Raw genomic sequence first — 16,525 nt, forward strand, 5'->3', positions numbered from 1 at the left:
GATAATTCAAATGAACATTTTTTTATTTTGCTAAGTGAATATTCTGCACTCCTAAAAAAAAAAAAAAAAAAATGTAAATAAAAGAAATACTTGGTTTGTGCTTTATGCATGTACAGTTGCGGTATAAATAAATTACGGTATCTATTATCTTCTATTGGCTATCATGATGTATCTTGACTTTATTTACAGTAAACAAAAAAATAGAAACAAAAAAGAACATGTAAAAGGAGAACATGGAGCAATTCACTAGTTAAATAGTAGATTACTAAAAAATCTGTCAGATTCATGCTCCAATATAATACAACATAAGCTCTGTGTGCATCCATCTAGAATAATAATTTGCAGTGTTCAGGCACAGAGCAATGTTGAGAACTCACAGCTTTCTGTGAGTAGACATTCAAAAAATATGCCACAATGGCTGTTTTTTCAGTGCTGTTTACTCTGCAATGGTAAATGAATTTGAAAGTAAAGACAAAGATATAATAAATATCTATATACTATTTTAAATAGTTATGAGGTCAAATTATTGGTAAGTCCTGGGGAATAGTAAGGTAAAAGTTTTTCACTCCATCATTGGGTGGACCTATTGCAAGATATGGATTCTGCAGTCAAGTTCATTTTGGTTATTAGCATTGCATTAAATCTTTAATAAAATTAATAACTGCTCAGTCTGGAAAGCAATTTCTAATTGTATGTGTATGCCACAACATTTAGAAGTGTCTTTGAAAAACAGTCCTTGCTTTTTTTCATTCTTCATAGTGAGGGAGGGGTCACAGATGCCCATGATGGTGCTAGCCTGTCATGTCCCGTGACATCAAATGGGTTGTCTTCAATGTCTGTGTTTCCGCCTTCATATAAAGGAGATCCCAAAGAAGGCGAGGGAACAATCTGATTGTATGGGGTATAATGGACAGTAGAACTTCTCAGGTACTGAGATCCGGGGCCTCCAGCAATTCCTCCTGCTTGTGATATTGGTGCAATGGTACTGTTACTCACAGACCATAAACTTGGGTATTGACTGCAAAATATAATGTAAACATATTATTTTATTAATTTTAGGAATTTGCTAAAATAATCAGTTATCTATAAATCAATTTAACATTCCATATATGAGGGTTTTGGAAGATGGAAGTGGAGATATAGCCAATAGCCACACATCAGTTTTAAGGTACAGAGATATCAAAAATTAACTACAGCACCTGGTTGGCTACCATTGAAAACTGCATGTTTCACCACTTTGTAAAAAAGATATACAAAATCAAAATTAGTAGTATGCTCAGGGCAGGGCTGTATTTAGGCATGCTGCACTAGACACACATGAATGATTATGCATTCAGGCCTTCCTAGAGAATGCTGATGCATTTAGGTAAATCTCCACCCTTTATGCCAAGTAATTATTTTAGTAAAAATGATTCCCAGAATGTGCTATTATATTAGCACGTTGTCTAAATTATATGTAAAGCGGGGCGTGTCCTGGAGAGCAATGGAGTAGGACTCATGTAGTGAGTGCTCCGCTTGCCTATACTCTTGCAACAACCATCCTGCCTCAATTCTGCTGATCCTACCCAGCATCTGCATCCCAGCAAGCCTGCCTTGTTCTCTGCACGGTCTTTGGAGCTATTTGGCCGTCTAGAGCGCCGCCCGAGGCTAAGATCATAGGACTTTCCAGCCCTGGGGCTGCCCGTAGGACAGACCGTGGTTTCAGCATGGATCCCAGAGCGGCGGCCATTTTGCTCCACCCGGCGGCAGCTCCTGCAGGTCTCCCTGGCCTACCTGACTCCCCCGAGACTGATCTCTGCCTGCCATAGTCTCCGTATCGCCTGCAGCCACTAGCACAGCGCCTCTGCACCCAGCAGCAGCCAGTGGGATGGTCCACGGATCCGGCCTGGTCCCTGGAGCGGCAGCCATCTTGCTACACCCAGTGGCGGCCTTTACAGGTCTCCCTGGCCTGCCTGACTCCCCAGAGACTGATCTTTCCCTGCCACGGCCACCAGATGTCCTGCAACAGTTGGTGCAGCACCTCCTCATCCTGTAGCAGCCAGTGGGACGGTCCGCAGCTTCGGCCTGGTCCCCGGAACAGCGGCCATTTTGCTTCACCCATAGTGGGCCTGTGCAGGTACTACAAGACTCCCTGATCCCCTTGAGCCCGGTTTCTCCCTGCTACAACCACCCACTCTCACAGCTATCCAGCCACAACTTGTAGCCCCTGTCCAACCCTAAAACTGCGGCGAGAGGGGGTTATCGAAGACTCGGCCTAGTAAGCAGCGGCCATATTAGTGCACCCCGTGACCCCCCCTGACCACCTCTGGAATATGTCTCCACCGAAAAAGGCTTCCGAGGCTCTTGACAAGCTTGCCAAGTACCGCCGCTTTGAGGAAGACCAACAGGCCAAAGATGGCGCCGGTTCCTCATCGGACACAAAACACTCTGCGGCGGCCACAAACAAAGTACTCAATGCTATTGCCCTGTGCCAGAGCACGCTCACCATGAAAACTGAGGAGGTCAAAATCGATGTGTCCCTTATGCAACAAGATCTCTCTACCCTGCGGGACCGCGTGGCAGAGACGGAGACCCCTATTAGCAGAGCGGAAGACATCCTGCACCCCCTGCAAAATCGCCTCCGGAGATGTAATCTCCAATTTATCAGCTTCCCTGAGACTGCTGAGGGCAACGACACGGTAAGTTTCCTTGAAAACCTCCTGACATCCCCCTTTTGGCAGAGATGCATTCTCTGTAACGTTCGCAGTGGAAAGAGCTCATCGACTCCCTGCCCATCCTCCTCCTCCAGGGGCTCCACCGCGTAGACTGATAGCGAAATTCCATAACTTCAGGGACCGCAACAAGATCCTTCGCCTGACCAGAGAGAAGGGAAATATCCCCCACACCAACATGCATGTGGCCGTGTTCCCGGACTTCTCCAATGAGGTACAATGACAAAGATCCAGGTTCCAGGATGTTAAGCGACGCCTCCGAGTACTACACCTCAAATACGCTATGCTGTACCCTGCAAAGCTTCATGTGGAGTGTGAGGGCCGAACCCACCTTTTTGAAGACCCTGAACTAGCATCCACTTGGATTGATCAGAGGGATCGCCGAGATTGAGCATACCACTCTGCTTATAAGCTGTGAGTACTTTGCTTTTCTCCTCCCTGTTCCCCCCTGTACCCGCAATACTACCCACTACTGTACTGATGAGTCCCTCAGTGGGCACATTGCATGTGCATATCCTCTGCCGGAACTGGGGGACAGACTTGGAAATCCCTTTCTGCCCTACACTGGACCTCGCAGCATACCTACTGTCTCCGGGTGACCTCACCAATTCATGATCCCCATTTCCCCTACACCTGAGAGATGCCTGTAGAGGACAGTAGATCAAACGTTACTAAAAACTCTGTTACCTTACTTTATCTACCACCCTGATGCCAAGCGGAGCCATAGTATCTATGTAAATTTTTCCATCCCCCGTTTGTTTGACTGTTTTCTTTTCCCCTTTGTTTTTTTCTTTTCATCATGTGTATCTATGCCCCTCTGAAATTAAGTTCCTTGCCTCCAACGGGTCCTAAACGTTGGATGTCCCCCGTTGATACCTGGTTATGGGGTACTATGTCTGTGTCAAGTTGGGGTGGCATTGGACTGGGAGGAAGGGGAAATGTTGTGGTTATTATTTTTCTCACATCACCATGTTTGCAACTACTTACTTATGCTAAGGGTACTATGTTACTATCATTCATGCACTGTCGTTATTGGTTACCACTGTGTTTTATCTGATGTGGCTATGTCTGCTTTGCTATGCTATGTCCTGGTCCAGCTGCGATTTATCATATACACCCTATACCCATGAGTTCTCTAAAGTTCCTCACGTGGAATGTTAGAGGCTTGCGCAATAAGATTAAAAGCACAGCCGCCCTGACATTCCTTAAGTCCCAGCATGCTGACATCATCACACTAATTGAGACCCACGTCACGGGCCACTTACAATCCTCTCTCAAATAGCCTTGGATAGGTTGGGCATACCACGCCACCCACACCTCTTATTCCAGAGGAGTATCGGTCCTGATCGCTAAAAGGGTTCCGTTTGACCTAGTCCTGCTACAGATGGACCGGCAGGGCAGATATGTGTTTATACACCCCACTATTAATGGATTCCCTATCCTGATACTAGCCTGCTATGTCCCCCCCATACAACTCGTAATTGTAATTAAGGAGGTTCTTGCCTTTATGGCACAATACACCTCTGTACCGGCGGTGTGGATGGGGGACTTTAATATGACCCTCATTCCCGCTCTAGACGGAATGGGCGCACTGAACCTCCCCCTTGATCCGCCGGCCCATACTAGACTACACCGAATACTGACTGACTTTGCTCTTGTAGACACTTGGCCCCACAAACATCTACACTCTAAAGTCTTCTCATGTTTCTCAGGCAGCCATAACACAATGTTACGAATTGATTTCATTATAATTTCAAAGACCCTGGCACCTAAACTGGGAGACGCGGGCTTTGCTCCGAGAATACTCTCGGATCACGCCCCTTACTGGATTACGATTCAGCTCCTGAAGGCCTCCCCTGCTGCTCCTTGGAGGCTGAACCCATTTTGACTGACTGCTCTGCAGGACCAGGATGACATCCCCACAGAATTGCAATACTATTTTACAGCCAACAGGGACTCAGTCACATACGACATAGTGTGGGAGAAGTTTAAGCTCCACGCCCACTCCCTGTTCTCTACACGTATCAACAGACTTAAGAGATCATCGAAACTCATTGTCCAACAGGCTACAGAACACCTACAGATGCTGGAGGAGGCATTCCACCGGGACCCCTCGCCCAGCACCGCCAACAATCTCAAGATTTAAACGCGACAGGTCTCCCAGTTACATATTGAGAAGGCCAAGCAACGCATCTTTTTCTGTAGGCAAAGGGTATTTGAGTATGGAGAAAGATTGGGCAAATTCCTTGCATATCTTGCTCACTTAGATTCACGTCCCCCGGTGGTGGTGTCGTTGACTGACCCCCAGGGGAACAACGTCACTGATCCGCAACAAGTAGCGGAGCAATTTGCAAGATTCTATCGTGTACTCTACACCTCCCGGGTCACTCACACTCCCCAAGATACCAGAGATTATTTAGCGAGAATTAAATTCCCTAGATTGACTGAAGCCCAACGTGAACTCTTAGAGGCTCCCATTACTGAGGAAGATATTTCTGAGGCTATCTCCTGTCTGGCTCCATCTAAGGCCCCAGGATCAGATGGTTTACCACTTGAATTTTATGCCACCTACTCTGAAATTGTAATCCCTAAACTCCATGACCTATACAAATCCATATTTGACAAGGAAATCCTGCCCCCCCTCTATGAGAGAAGCCCAAATTGTAGTAATCCCTAAGCCTGGTAAGGACCCTAAATACCCGGAATCATATAGAAACAGTTCCTTACTACAGGTCAACATTAAAATACTGGCTAAGATTCTAGCCTTCTGCCTTAAACAGGTCATTCTTTCCCTGATCCACCCTGATCAGACAGGCTTTATGCCAGGGAAGAACACTGCTATGAATATTCGCTGCCTATTTATGAACATTCAGGGGTCCCATGATGAAGTCGGCTCGAGGGTCGTGGTGGCTCTAGATGCTGCCAAGGCCTTCTATTCCATGGAGTGGAACTACCTATGGGAGTGCCTCTCGAGATTTGGACTTGGCCCCAACCTTATTCGCTGGGTTCAGCTCCTGTATCAATCCCCGAAGACCAAGGTGTTTGTAATCGGTTGGCTCTCTGACCCATTCCCGCTGGAGAGAGGGACCCGACAAGGCTTCCCCCTTTCCCCCATGCTGTACGAATTGGCTGTGGAGCCATTTGCCATCATGGTTCATGCAGACACCAATATTCGAGGCTTTAAGATAGGGAATCTGGAAGAAAAGGTTGGGATGTATGCAGACGATACGCTCCTCTACTTGGTCGACACGTGTCCCTCCCTCGTTGCAGCCCTCCACTCCATAGAACGTATTGGTAGCCACTCGGGCCTGTGCATAAATTGGTCTAAATCCCAGATCCTTCCGATTGACCATTTCCCCCCATCACCCACATCCCCCCTCTGACTCTCCCTAGGGTCTCTTTAATCAAGTACCTTGGAGTGCAAGTTACTAGATCGCTCACAGACTACACACTCTTGAATATTGAACCCCTGTATACCCTGATCAAGACTAAGGCACAAAATTGGGCTAGACTACCCCTGGGTGTTTTGGGACGTGTCATTCTAATCAAAATGATACTCCTCCCAAAAATACTCTATTTATGCCCCCCTGTATATATCACAAAAAATTTTAAAACAATTGAATCTATTCTTAATTCATTTATATGGGGACACAGCAGACACAAATTATCTTGGAGAATACTGAAGAACCCAGTGACACTGGGAGGAGCTGCTCTTCCAGACTTTCAGGACTATTATCTTGCCTCCCAACTGTCCCACTCCTATCATTTTGACAAAAACGAGCTACCAAGATACCAGCTACTACTCTGTGAACACCCTGATAACCCAGCCCATACCCCACTTCAGTCAGTCCTAAGGGCCCCATTGACAGGACGTACCCCCCAACACAAAGCAGACATGTTGACACATGGCGGATGGCACTACAAAAACTCGGGACTCCACAGGTTCATTCTCACATCCCTCTCTGGTTCAACACACACCTGCCTGAACTATTGTCCATCCCAGACCCCGCGGTTTGGATATGTAATGGGTTTTTTTTACGTACACCAGATCATGACCACTACGGGACTTAAAACATTCCAAACGCTAAAAGATGAATTCTCACTTCCCAATCACCTCCTTTTCAGGTACTTACAACTCCGCCATGCTATACAAACTCAGTTTGCTGGCTCCAACCCATCCCTGACAGTCCCCTCTATAGTTGACACGATCACAGGTACTGAACCAGCCAAACTAATCTTCACCCTCTACTCCGCCATCCGTCTTCCCAACACCATAGCCTTGGCCTATACTGCTAAGACTAGATGAGAGGTGGATGTTGGAATAATTGAGGATGAGGATTGGGATGAGATCTTGGAAGACGTGAAAAAAGTCTCCCCCAAACTGTCGGACCGCATCACGCAGTTGTATATTATACATAGGACATATCAGAGGATAGCACATTTCAAACCCATGCATAATCCAGGATGCCGTCTATGCGACCACACCCCAGGCTCCTTCTATCACCTTATATGGTCCTGCCCAACCATCCGAGCATACTGGATACAAGTGATACGCTTCTTGCACGAACAGATGGGCTCTCCTGCTACCCTAGACCCAAAGATGTGTCTACTCGGTCTGCTGCCAGACTTAGACGCTGACAAACCCCTTTGTACCTTTCCACATGAAATGCTATTCTTGGCGAGAAAAGCGATAGCCCGTAATTGGATGCAGGCCCTACCCCCCACAATCCAGTGCTGGAAAAAAAGAAATTAATGACACTCTCCCATATAAGAAGCTGATTTATGTACATAGAGGATGTCTGCTTAAATATGAGCAGGTCTGGAATAGATGGTTTTAGGATGGGGAAACATGTACTTGAAATTTTGATATGTTCATCTCTCATTTCCCTCCCTCCTCTCCCCCTTTCTTCGCTTCTTATTTATTGTGTACTGGTTTCATGTCCGGTGGATATTTCACCCTTTATCACGCAGATAACTTGATGTGCTCATGTAAGTACTACTGGCCATGTTGGCTTACATTATTTTATGTACCAAGCATATATTTTTTCAATAAAGTTGGTTTTCCAATTAAAAAAAAAAATATATGTAAAGCTTTTTTCAGCTGTACAGTCCACCAAACAAGAGATGAAAATATGGGCACATCATTCCTGAAATTAAAGATCTTTCTGATTTCCCTAAACATCCTCTGCACCCCTTCCCCTGCAGCCAGTTTTGCTGAATTTAGCTTCAAAAGTCCAGAGGTTGAAAAAGAAATATCACTGCTCTAGAAAGGTCAATCAGGAACAGACTTCTCCTCCAGGCTGGAAGATACAGGTTCCAGCAATGCTTATAGCAATTAAGTTTTTGAGAAAAATCCTGGACAGCCGCACTCAAAATTATTTTCGCCTTTATTGAATAAAATAAACAAAAATACATGCCACAGCAGAACATGCAGGAAATCTGACACATTTCACATTACAAACAGTGCTTAATCATAACTTGATTAAGCACTGTTTGTAGTGTGAAACGCATCAGCTTTCCTGCACATTCTGCTGTGGCATGTATTTTTGTTGATTTTATTCAATAAAGGCGAAAATAATTTTGAGTGCGACTGTCCAGGATTTTTCTCAAAAACTTCAAAGGTCCAGAGGTTGCCAAAAAAGGAAAAGGAAATAAAAAGAAAGTTTAACAACTTGACCACTGGGCAGTTAAACCCCCTTAATAACCAGACCAATTTTCAGCTTTTGGTGCACTCACATTTTGAATGACAATTACTCAGTCATGCAACACCGTATCTATATGAAATTTTTGGCCTTTTTTTCACACAAATAGAGCTTTCTTTTGGTGATATTTAATCACTGCTGGGTTCTTTATTTTTTGTGCTATAAAATAAAAGAGACCGCAAAATCTGTAAAAAAAATGCATTTTTCTTGGTTTCTGTTATAAAATTTTGCAAATTAGTAATTTTTCTTCATATATTTTGGCCAAAATTTATACCGCTACATATCTTTGGTAAAAATAACCCAAATCGGTGGATATTATTTGGTCTTTGTGAAAGTTATAGAGTCCAAAAGCTATGGTACCAATATCTGAAAATTGATCACACCTGAAGTACTGCTGGCCTATCTAATTTCTTGAGACCCTAACATGTCAGAAAAGTACAAATACCACCCAAATGACCCCTTTTTGGAAAGAAGACATTCCAAGGTATTTAGAAAGATGCATGGTGAGTTTTTTGAAGTTGTCATTTTTTCCCACAATTCTTTGCAAAATCAAGTTGTTTTTTTTTTCGTTTTTTTTTTTTTCACAAAATTGTCATATTAGCAGGTTATTTCTCACATACAGCATATGCATACCACAAATTACACCCCAAAACACATTCTGCTATTACTCCTGAGTATGGCGATACCACATGTGTGAGACTTTTACACAGCGTGGCCACATACAGAGACCCAACATGCAGGGAGCACCTTCAGGCATTCTGGAGCACCCAGGCCAATTCTGACATTTCTCTCCTACATGTAAAAATCATCATTTATTTGCTAGACAATTACATAGAACCCCAAAACATTATATATGTTTTTTTAGCAAAGACCCTAGAGAATACAATGGCGGTAATTGCAACTTTTTATCTCGCACGGTATTTGCGCAGCAATTTTTCGAACGCTTTTTTTGGAAAAAAACAGTTTTGTGCTTTAAAAAAAACAAAACAGTAAAGTTAGCCCAATGTTTTTGCATAATGTGAAAGCTGAAGCTACGCCGAGTAAATAGATACCCAACATGTCACCTTTCAATTTGCACACGCTTGTGGAATGGCGCCAAACTTCGCTACTTAAAAATCCCCATAGGCGATGCTTTAACATTTTTTACTGGTTACATGTTTTGAGTTACAGAGGAGGTTTAGGGCCAAAATTATTGCTCTCACTCTACCGATCGCAGCGATACCTCACATGTGTGGTTTGAACACCGTTTTCATATGTGGGTGGGACTTATGTATTCGTTCGCTTCTGCATGCGAGCACACGGGGACAGGGGCACTTTTAAAAAAAAAAAATTTTATTGTTCATTTTATTTTATTTATTTTAGTTTGAAGCTTTTTTCCCAAAAAAAAAAAAATTTTGATCACTTTAATTCCTATTACAAGGAATGTAAACATCCCTTGTAATAGGACTATGGCATGACAGGTCCTCTTTACAGTGAGATATGGGGTCAATAAGACCCCACATCTCACCTCTAGGCTGGGAAGCCTGAAATTAAAAAAAAAAAGACTGGCTTCGATCGTAGCGGTGAGTCAGTAGAAGCACCGGAGGGCGGCGGGAGGGGGGGACATCCCCTCTCACCTCCCGTAAGAATGTTCAAGCAGTGGAACAGCCGCTATGATTGTTCTTATGGTCTAGGGAATCACTGGCTGAAAATGCTGAAATCTGAATGATGCCTGTAGCTGCACCCATCATTCAGATATCCCCGCACAAAGTCAAGGACGTCGTATGACGGCTGGCGGGCGGGAAGTGGTTAAAACGCATTTTTTTTTTTAACACAAAGTTGTCCATTTATACAATATTTCTAACACATAGCATGTACATACCAAAAATGACCCCCCAAAATAGATTCTCCTACTCCTCCTGAGTACGGCAATACCACATGTGTGAGACTTCCACAGCCTGGCCACATACAGAGGCCGAGTACAGCCGAGTATGGCCGAGTATGGCTGGGTATGGCTGAGCATGGCTGGACATGGCTGGGTATGGCTGGGTATGGCTGAGTATGGCAGGGTATGGCTGAGTATGGCAGGTTATGGCTGAGTATGGCAGGGTATGGCTGAGTATGGCAGGGTATGGCTGAGTATGACTGGGTATGACAGAGTATGACTGGGTATGACAGAGTATGGCTGGGTATCACTGAGTATTGCAGAGCATGGCTGGGTATTGCAGAGTATGGCTGAGCATGGCTGGTTATGGCTTGGTATGGCAGAGTATGGCTGGGTATCACCGAGTATTGCAGAGTATGGCTGGGTATGGCAGGGTATGGCAGAGTATTGCGGGGTATTGCAGGGTATTGCGGGGTATTGCAGAGTATTGCAGGGTATTGCAGAGTATTGCAGGGTATTGCAGGGTATTGCAGAGTATTGTGGGGTATTGCAGAGTATTGGTGTGGTATTGCAGGGTATTGCAGAGTATTGCACGGTTTTGCAGGGTATTGCAGAGTATTGCAGAGTATTGCGGGTATTGCAGAGTATTGTGGGGTATTGCAGAGTATTGTGGGGTGTTGCAGAGTATTGCAGAGTATTGCGGGGTATTGCAGGGTATTGCAGGGTATTGCAGAGTATTTCGGAGTATTGCACAGTATTGTGGGCTATTGTGGGGTATTGCAGAGTATTTCGGGGTATTGCAGTGTATTTCGGGGTATTGCAGAGTATTGCACAGTATTGTGGGGTATTGCAGAGTATTGCAGAGTATTGCACAGTATTGTGGGGTATTGCACTGTATTGTGGGGTATTGCAGAGTATTGTGGGGTATTGCAGAGTATTGTACAGTATTATGGGGTATTGCAGAGTATTGCGGGGTACTGCAGGGTATTGCAGAGTATTTTGGAGTATTGCACAGTATTGTGGGGTATTGCGGGGTATTGCAGAGTATTTCGGGGTATTGCAGTGTATTTCGGGGTATTGCAGAGTATTGCACAGTATTGTGGGGTATTGCAGAGTATTGCAGAGTATTGCACAGTATTGTGGGGTATTGCACTGTATTGTGGGGTATTGCAGAGTATTGCGGGGTATTGCAGAGTATTGTACAGTATTATGGGGTATTGCAGAGTATTGCACAGTACTGCAGGGCATTGCAGAGTAGTGCAGGGTATTGCAGAGCATTGACGGATGGCTGAGCATGGATGGATGGATGGCAGTTGTCACAGAGCAGCGCTGTGTGCACTACAGATGCAGCCCACAGCGCTGCTGCCATCCGATCCCTCCCCCTCTCCGCTCACAGTGTACCGATCGGTACAGAGAGGGGAGGAGAGAAACATGACGCCGGTTTGTTTACATGTGATCGCTCTGTCATTTGACGGAGCGATCACATGGTAAATGGCCACGATTAGTGGCCATTTACCGGGATCTGTGATGCGCCGGGTCCTCTGGACCCGGCGGTCACGAATGTTCTCGGGTGCGCGCCCAGGGGGCGCGCAAGAGCGGAATTCTGTGAGGACGTCACTGTACGGCCTCCCAGAGTTAAGCAACCGCCCTGTAGCCTTCATTTGGCTATGGGCCGGTTGTTAAGTGGTTAAACTGTAAATTTCTGAGCCTTGGTGCTGCCCATTCTATCTTATTTTTTGGAAAAAAACAGTTTTGTGCTTTAAAAAAAACAAAACAGTAAAGTTAGCCCAATGTTTTTGCATAATGTGAAAGCTGAAGCTACGCCGAGTAAATAGATACCCAACATGTCACCTTTCAATTTGCACACGCTTGTGGAATGGCGCCAAACTTCGCTACTTAAAAATCCCCATAGGCGATGCTTTAACATTTTTTACTGGTTACATGTTTTGAGTTACAGAGGAGGTTTAGGGCCAAAATTATTGCTCTCACTCTACCGATCGCAGCGATACCTCACATGTGTGGTTTGAACACCGTTTTCATATGTGGGTGGGACTTATGTATTCGTTCGCTTCTGCATGCGAGCACACGGGGACAGGGGCACTTTTAAAAAAAAAAAAATTTTATTGTTCATTTTATTTTATTTATTTTAGTTTGAAGCTTTTTTCCCAAAAAAAAAAAAATTTTGATCACTTTAATTCCTATTACAAGGAATGTAAACATCCCTTGTAATAGGACTATGGCATGACAGGTCCTCTTTACAGTGAGATATGGGGTCAATAAGACCCCACATCTCACCTCTAGGCTGGGAAGCCTGAAATTAAAAAAAAAAAGACTGGCTTCGATCGTAGCGGTGAGTCAGTAGAAGCACCGGAGGGCGGCGGGAGGGGGGGACATCCCCTCTCACCTCCCGTAAGAATGTTCAAGCAGTGGAACAGCCGCTATGATTGTTCTTATGGTCTAGGGAATCACTGGCTGAAAATGCTGAAATCTGAATGATGCCTGTAGCTGCACCCATCATTCAGATATCCCCGCACAAAGTCAAGGACGTCGTATGACGGCTGGCGGGCGGGAAGTGGTTAAAACGCATTTTTTTTTTAACACAAAGTTGTCCATTTATACAATATTTCTAACACATAGCATGTACATACCAAAAATGACCCCCCAAAATAGATTCTCCTACTCCTCCTGAGTACGGCAATACCACATGTGTGAGACTTCCACAGCCTGGCCACATACAGAGGCCGAGTACAGCCGAGTATGGCCGAGTATGGCTGGGTATGGCTGAGCATGGCTGGACATGGCTGGGTATGGCTGGGTATGGCTGAGTATGGCAGGGTATGGCTGAGTATGGCAGGTTATGGCTGAGTATGGCAGGGTATGGCTGAGTATGGCAGGGTATGGCTGAGTATGACTGGGTATGACAGAGTATGACTGGGTATGACAGAGTATGGCTGGGTATCACTGAGTATTGCAGAGCATGGCTGGGTATTGCAGAGTATGGCTGAGCATGGCTGGTTATGGCTTGGTATGGCAGAGTATGGCTGGGTATCACCGAGTATTGCAGAGTATGGCTGGGTATGGCAGGGTATGGCAGAGTATTGCGGGGTATTGCAGGGTATTGCGGGGTATTGCAGAGTATTGCAGGGTATTGCAGGGTATTGCAGAGTATTGCAGGGTATTGCAGGGTATTGCAGAGTATTGTGGGGTATTGCAGAGTATTGGTGTGGTATTGCAGGGTATTGCAGAGTATTGCACGGTTTTGCAGGGTATTGCAGAGTATTGCAGAGTATTGCGGGTATTGCAGAGTATTGTGGGGTATTGCAGAGTATTGTGGGGTGTTGCAGAGTATTGCAGAGTATTGCGGGGTATTGCAGGGTATTGCAGGGTATTGCAGAGTATTTCGGAGTATTGCACAGTATTGTGGGCTATTGTGGGGTATTGCAGAGTATTTTGGGGTATTGCAGTGTATTTCGGGGTATTGCAGAGTATTGCACAGTATTGTGGGGTATTGCAGAGTATTGCAGAGTATTGCACAGTATTGTGGGGTATTGCACTGTATTGTGGGGTATTGCAGAGTATTGTGGGGTATTGCAGAGTATTGTACAGTATTATGGGGTATTGCAGAGTATTGCGGGGTACTGCAGGGTATTGCAGAGTATTTTGGAGTATTGCACAGTATTGTGGGGTATTGCGGGGTATTGCAGAGTATTTCGGGGTATTGCAGTGTATTTCGGGGTATTGCAGAGTATTGCACAGTATTGTGGGGTATTGCAGAGTATTGCAGAGTATTGCACAGTATTGTGGGGTATTGCACTGTATTGTGGGGTATTGCAGAGTATTGCGGGGTATTGCAGAGTATTGTACAGTATTATGGGGTATTGCAGAGTATTGCACAGTACTGCAGGGCATTGCAGAGTAGTGCAGGGTATTGCAGAGCATTGACGGATGGCTGAGCATGGATGGATGGATGGCAGTTGTCACAGAGCAGCGCTGTGTGCACTACAGATGCAGCCCACAGCGCTGCTGCCATCCGATCCCTCCCCCTCTCCGCTCACAGTGTACCGATCGGTACAGAGAGGGGAGGAGAGAAACATGACGCTGGTTTGTTTACATGTGATCGCTCTGTCATTTGACGGAGCGATCACATGGTAAATGGCCACGATTAGTGGCCATTTACCGGGATCTGTGATGCGCCGGGTCCTCTGGACCCGGCGGTCACGAATGTTCTCGGGTGCGCGCCCAGGGGGCGCGCAAGAGCGGAATTCTGTGAGGACGTCACTGTACGGCCTCCCAGAGTTAAGCAACCGCCCTGTAGCCTTCATTTGGCTATGGGCCGGTTGTTAAGTGGTTAAACTGTAAATTTCTGAGCCTTGGTGCTGCCCATTCTATCCCCGATGCCCTAAATCAGAGCTAGGCAACCTCGGCCCTCCAGCTGTGGTGAAGCTATAATTCCCATGAGATATTGCAAGACCCTGACAATCACAGGCATGACTCATAAAGCCAGAGGCATGATGGGATTTGTAGTTTCACCACAGCTGAAGTGCTGAGGTTGCCTATCCCTGCCCTAAATATTGGCCCAAGACATCCATTCTGGTAAATTTTGCCATTGCTCAGAGATATAACCGCAAATCACATTAAGTTGTTCAAATCAGACTTCCATTATCAATATTACAGTGCATATGCATACTGTAGGGTTGATTTACTAAAACTGGAAACCAATCAACTTCCAGATTTTTTTGTTAAAGCTTAATTGAACAAGCTGAGGTTAGAAGCTGATACCATGCACAGTTGCACCAGATTTTGCACTCTTCAGTTTTAGTAAATTAACCCCCTATGAATCATACACAATTCTTAAATTTATTTTTATAAATGATATGTCATAAGTAAAAATACATACCAAGAACTGGATGGAATAGCACTTGCGTGATTTATTGATGACATTCCACTGTGTGTTTGCATTTGTAAACCAGGCCAGGGTTCATTTGACTGGAATACGGGAAGGCATGCAGAGGAATTCTCTGTGTAACTTGCTGTAAGAAAATTATAAGAAAATTATAAATTGACATATGATTAGAAAGGAGCTTCTCTGAAGTGTTTTTTTAGAAAGGGAATATTTAGGTAGGATATTTGTAAAAACTGTTGTGAAAACATTTGGACACATTCTCTCCATGGCTTCTCCACAGAGTCTCAAAGTGGTAGAGTCTTTGTTAAAAACAAGCCAAACTAGTGAACAGGATAGGTAAACTATCGGTATTGGTATTAAAAGATTTTATAAAACAAAACCTTTTTTTCAAGTGTATATAGAGTGAGGAGATTGATACCCCTGTAAAGTTCAATTGCTGTTTTCCTGCTGGGAAAATGTACCCTTCTATGTGTCCTGATGACCATTGCCAGTGGCACGGAAAGTAAAAGGAAACCTACAATTTTAGGGTTAGCACAGCAACAGAAGTAAAGAAAAAATCCTCCTATGAGGATGCTTTTTTGGTGAGGCTTTCTGTTCCCTACTCAAAAAAAAAAAAAAAGTTTTGTCTTTCTTTATAAAAAAACAAACTGTGATTCAGAGTCACAGTGCTATTTTTATCTCTCACAAAATAATTTTCCTTGCAGCTGCGAGGATAAGGAGTTCAAAATTGCATAGAAAAAAAGTGTTATTTAATATAAATCCTTCTCATTCTGCCTATGCTTTCCTTTCTCTTCCAAAAAAGTACATAAAATAGAAGAGAGACTGATCAAATACCCTAACTTTTCTAGGATAAGTCTTTTTAAAATTTACACAAGGGAAAGTAATGACATCAATCTACAGTTCACCCAAAGCAGCACTTTTTTCAACCTCTGAGACTGGTTTTGTAATCGGTATGTTCATCATTTAGTTCTAAGACTTAATTTTCTGATTACAGTGTTTTATTTTTTGGATTACTTACGTGGAGAATGGTTTCTGTGGGCATATGGGTTTGGATAGGGTGAAGCTCTGTGATTTTTTAATGTTGTAAATTTTTCATAGCCATGAGAAGAAGGAAGTGATATAGGTGTCCCAAATGAAGGATGGTGAGTAGCAGGAGAACACAATGAACTGGACCCGGGAATCAGCCAGCTACTTACTAAAAAAAAAAAAAATAATAATAATAATAATTAACATGCGTGTTGGCTTTGACAGATTTTCTTCAAAGAATATCTTCAATAATTTTAAAAATCTTGTCTAAGCTCTGATTCTAAAAAGTATCAGGTATTGCCTTTGTTTGCCAGATACC

At 44.3% G+C, this 16,525-nt stretch overlaps 1 protein-coding gene across 1 annotated transcript in view; it reads right to left on the reverse strand.

Moving 5' to 3' along the window:
* Positions 1 to 753: 753 nt before the first annotated feature.
* The window catches only part of LOC141141552 (T-box transcription factor T-like), a 28,609-nt gene continuing 12,837 nt past the window's right edge, over positions 754 to 16,525 (reverse strand). The window contains exons 6-8 of the mRNA XM_073629146.1: positions 16,199 to 16,368; positions 15,175 to 15,307; positions 754 to 1,018 (exon numbers count right to left, since the gene is read on the reverse strand). Coding sequence (XP_073485247.1) covers positions 754 to 1,018; positions 15,175 to 15,307; positions 16,199 to 16,368 — 568 coding nt within the window. The remainder of the gene's footprint in view (positions 1,019 to 15,174; positions 15,308 to 16,198; positions 16,369 to 16,525) is intronic.

This window comes from Aquarana catesbeiana, linkage group LG04 (assembly GCF_042186555.1).
Source record: "Aquarana catesbeiana isolate 2022-GZ linkage group LG04, ASM4218655v1, whole genome shotgun sequence".
Taxonomy (NCBI): domain Eukaryota; kingdom Metazoa; phylum Chordata; class Amphibia; order Anura; family Ranidae; genus Aquarana; species Aquarana catesbeiana.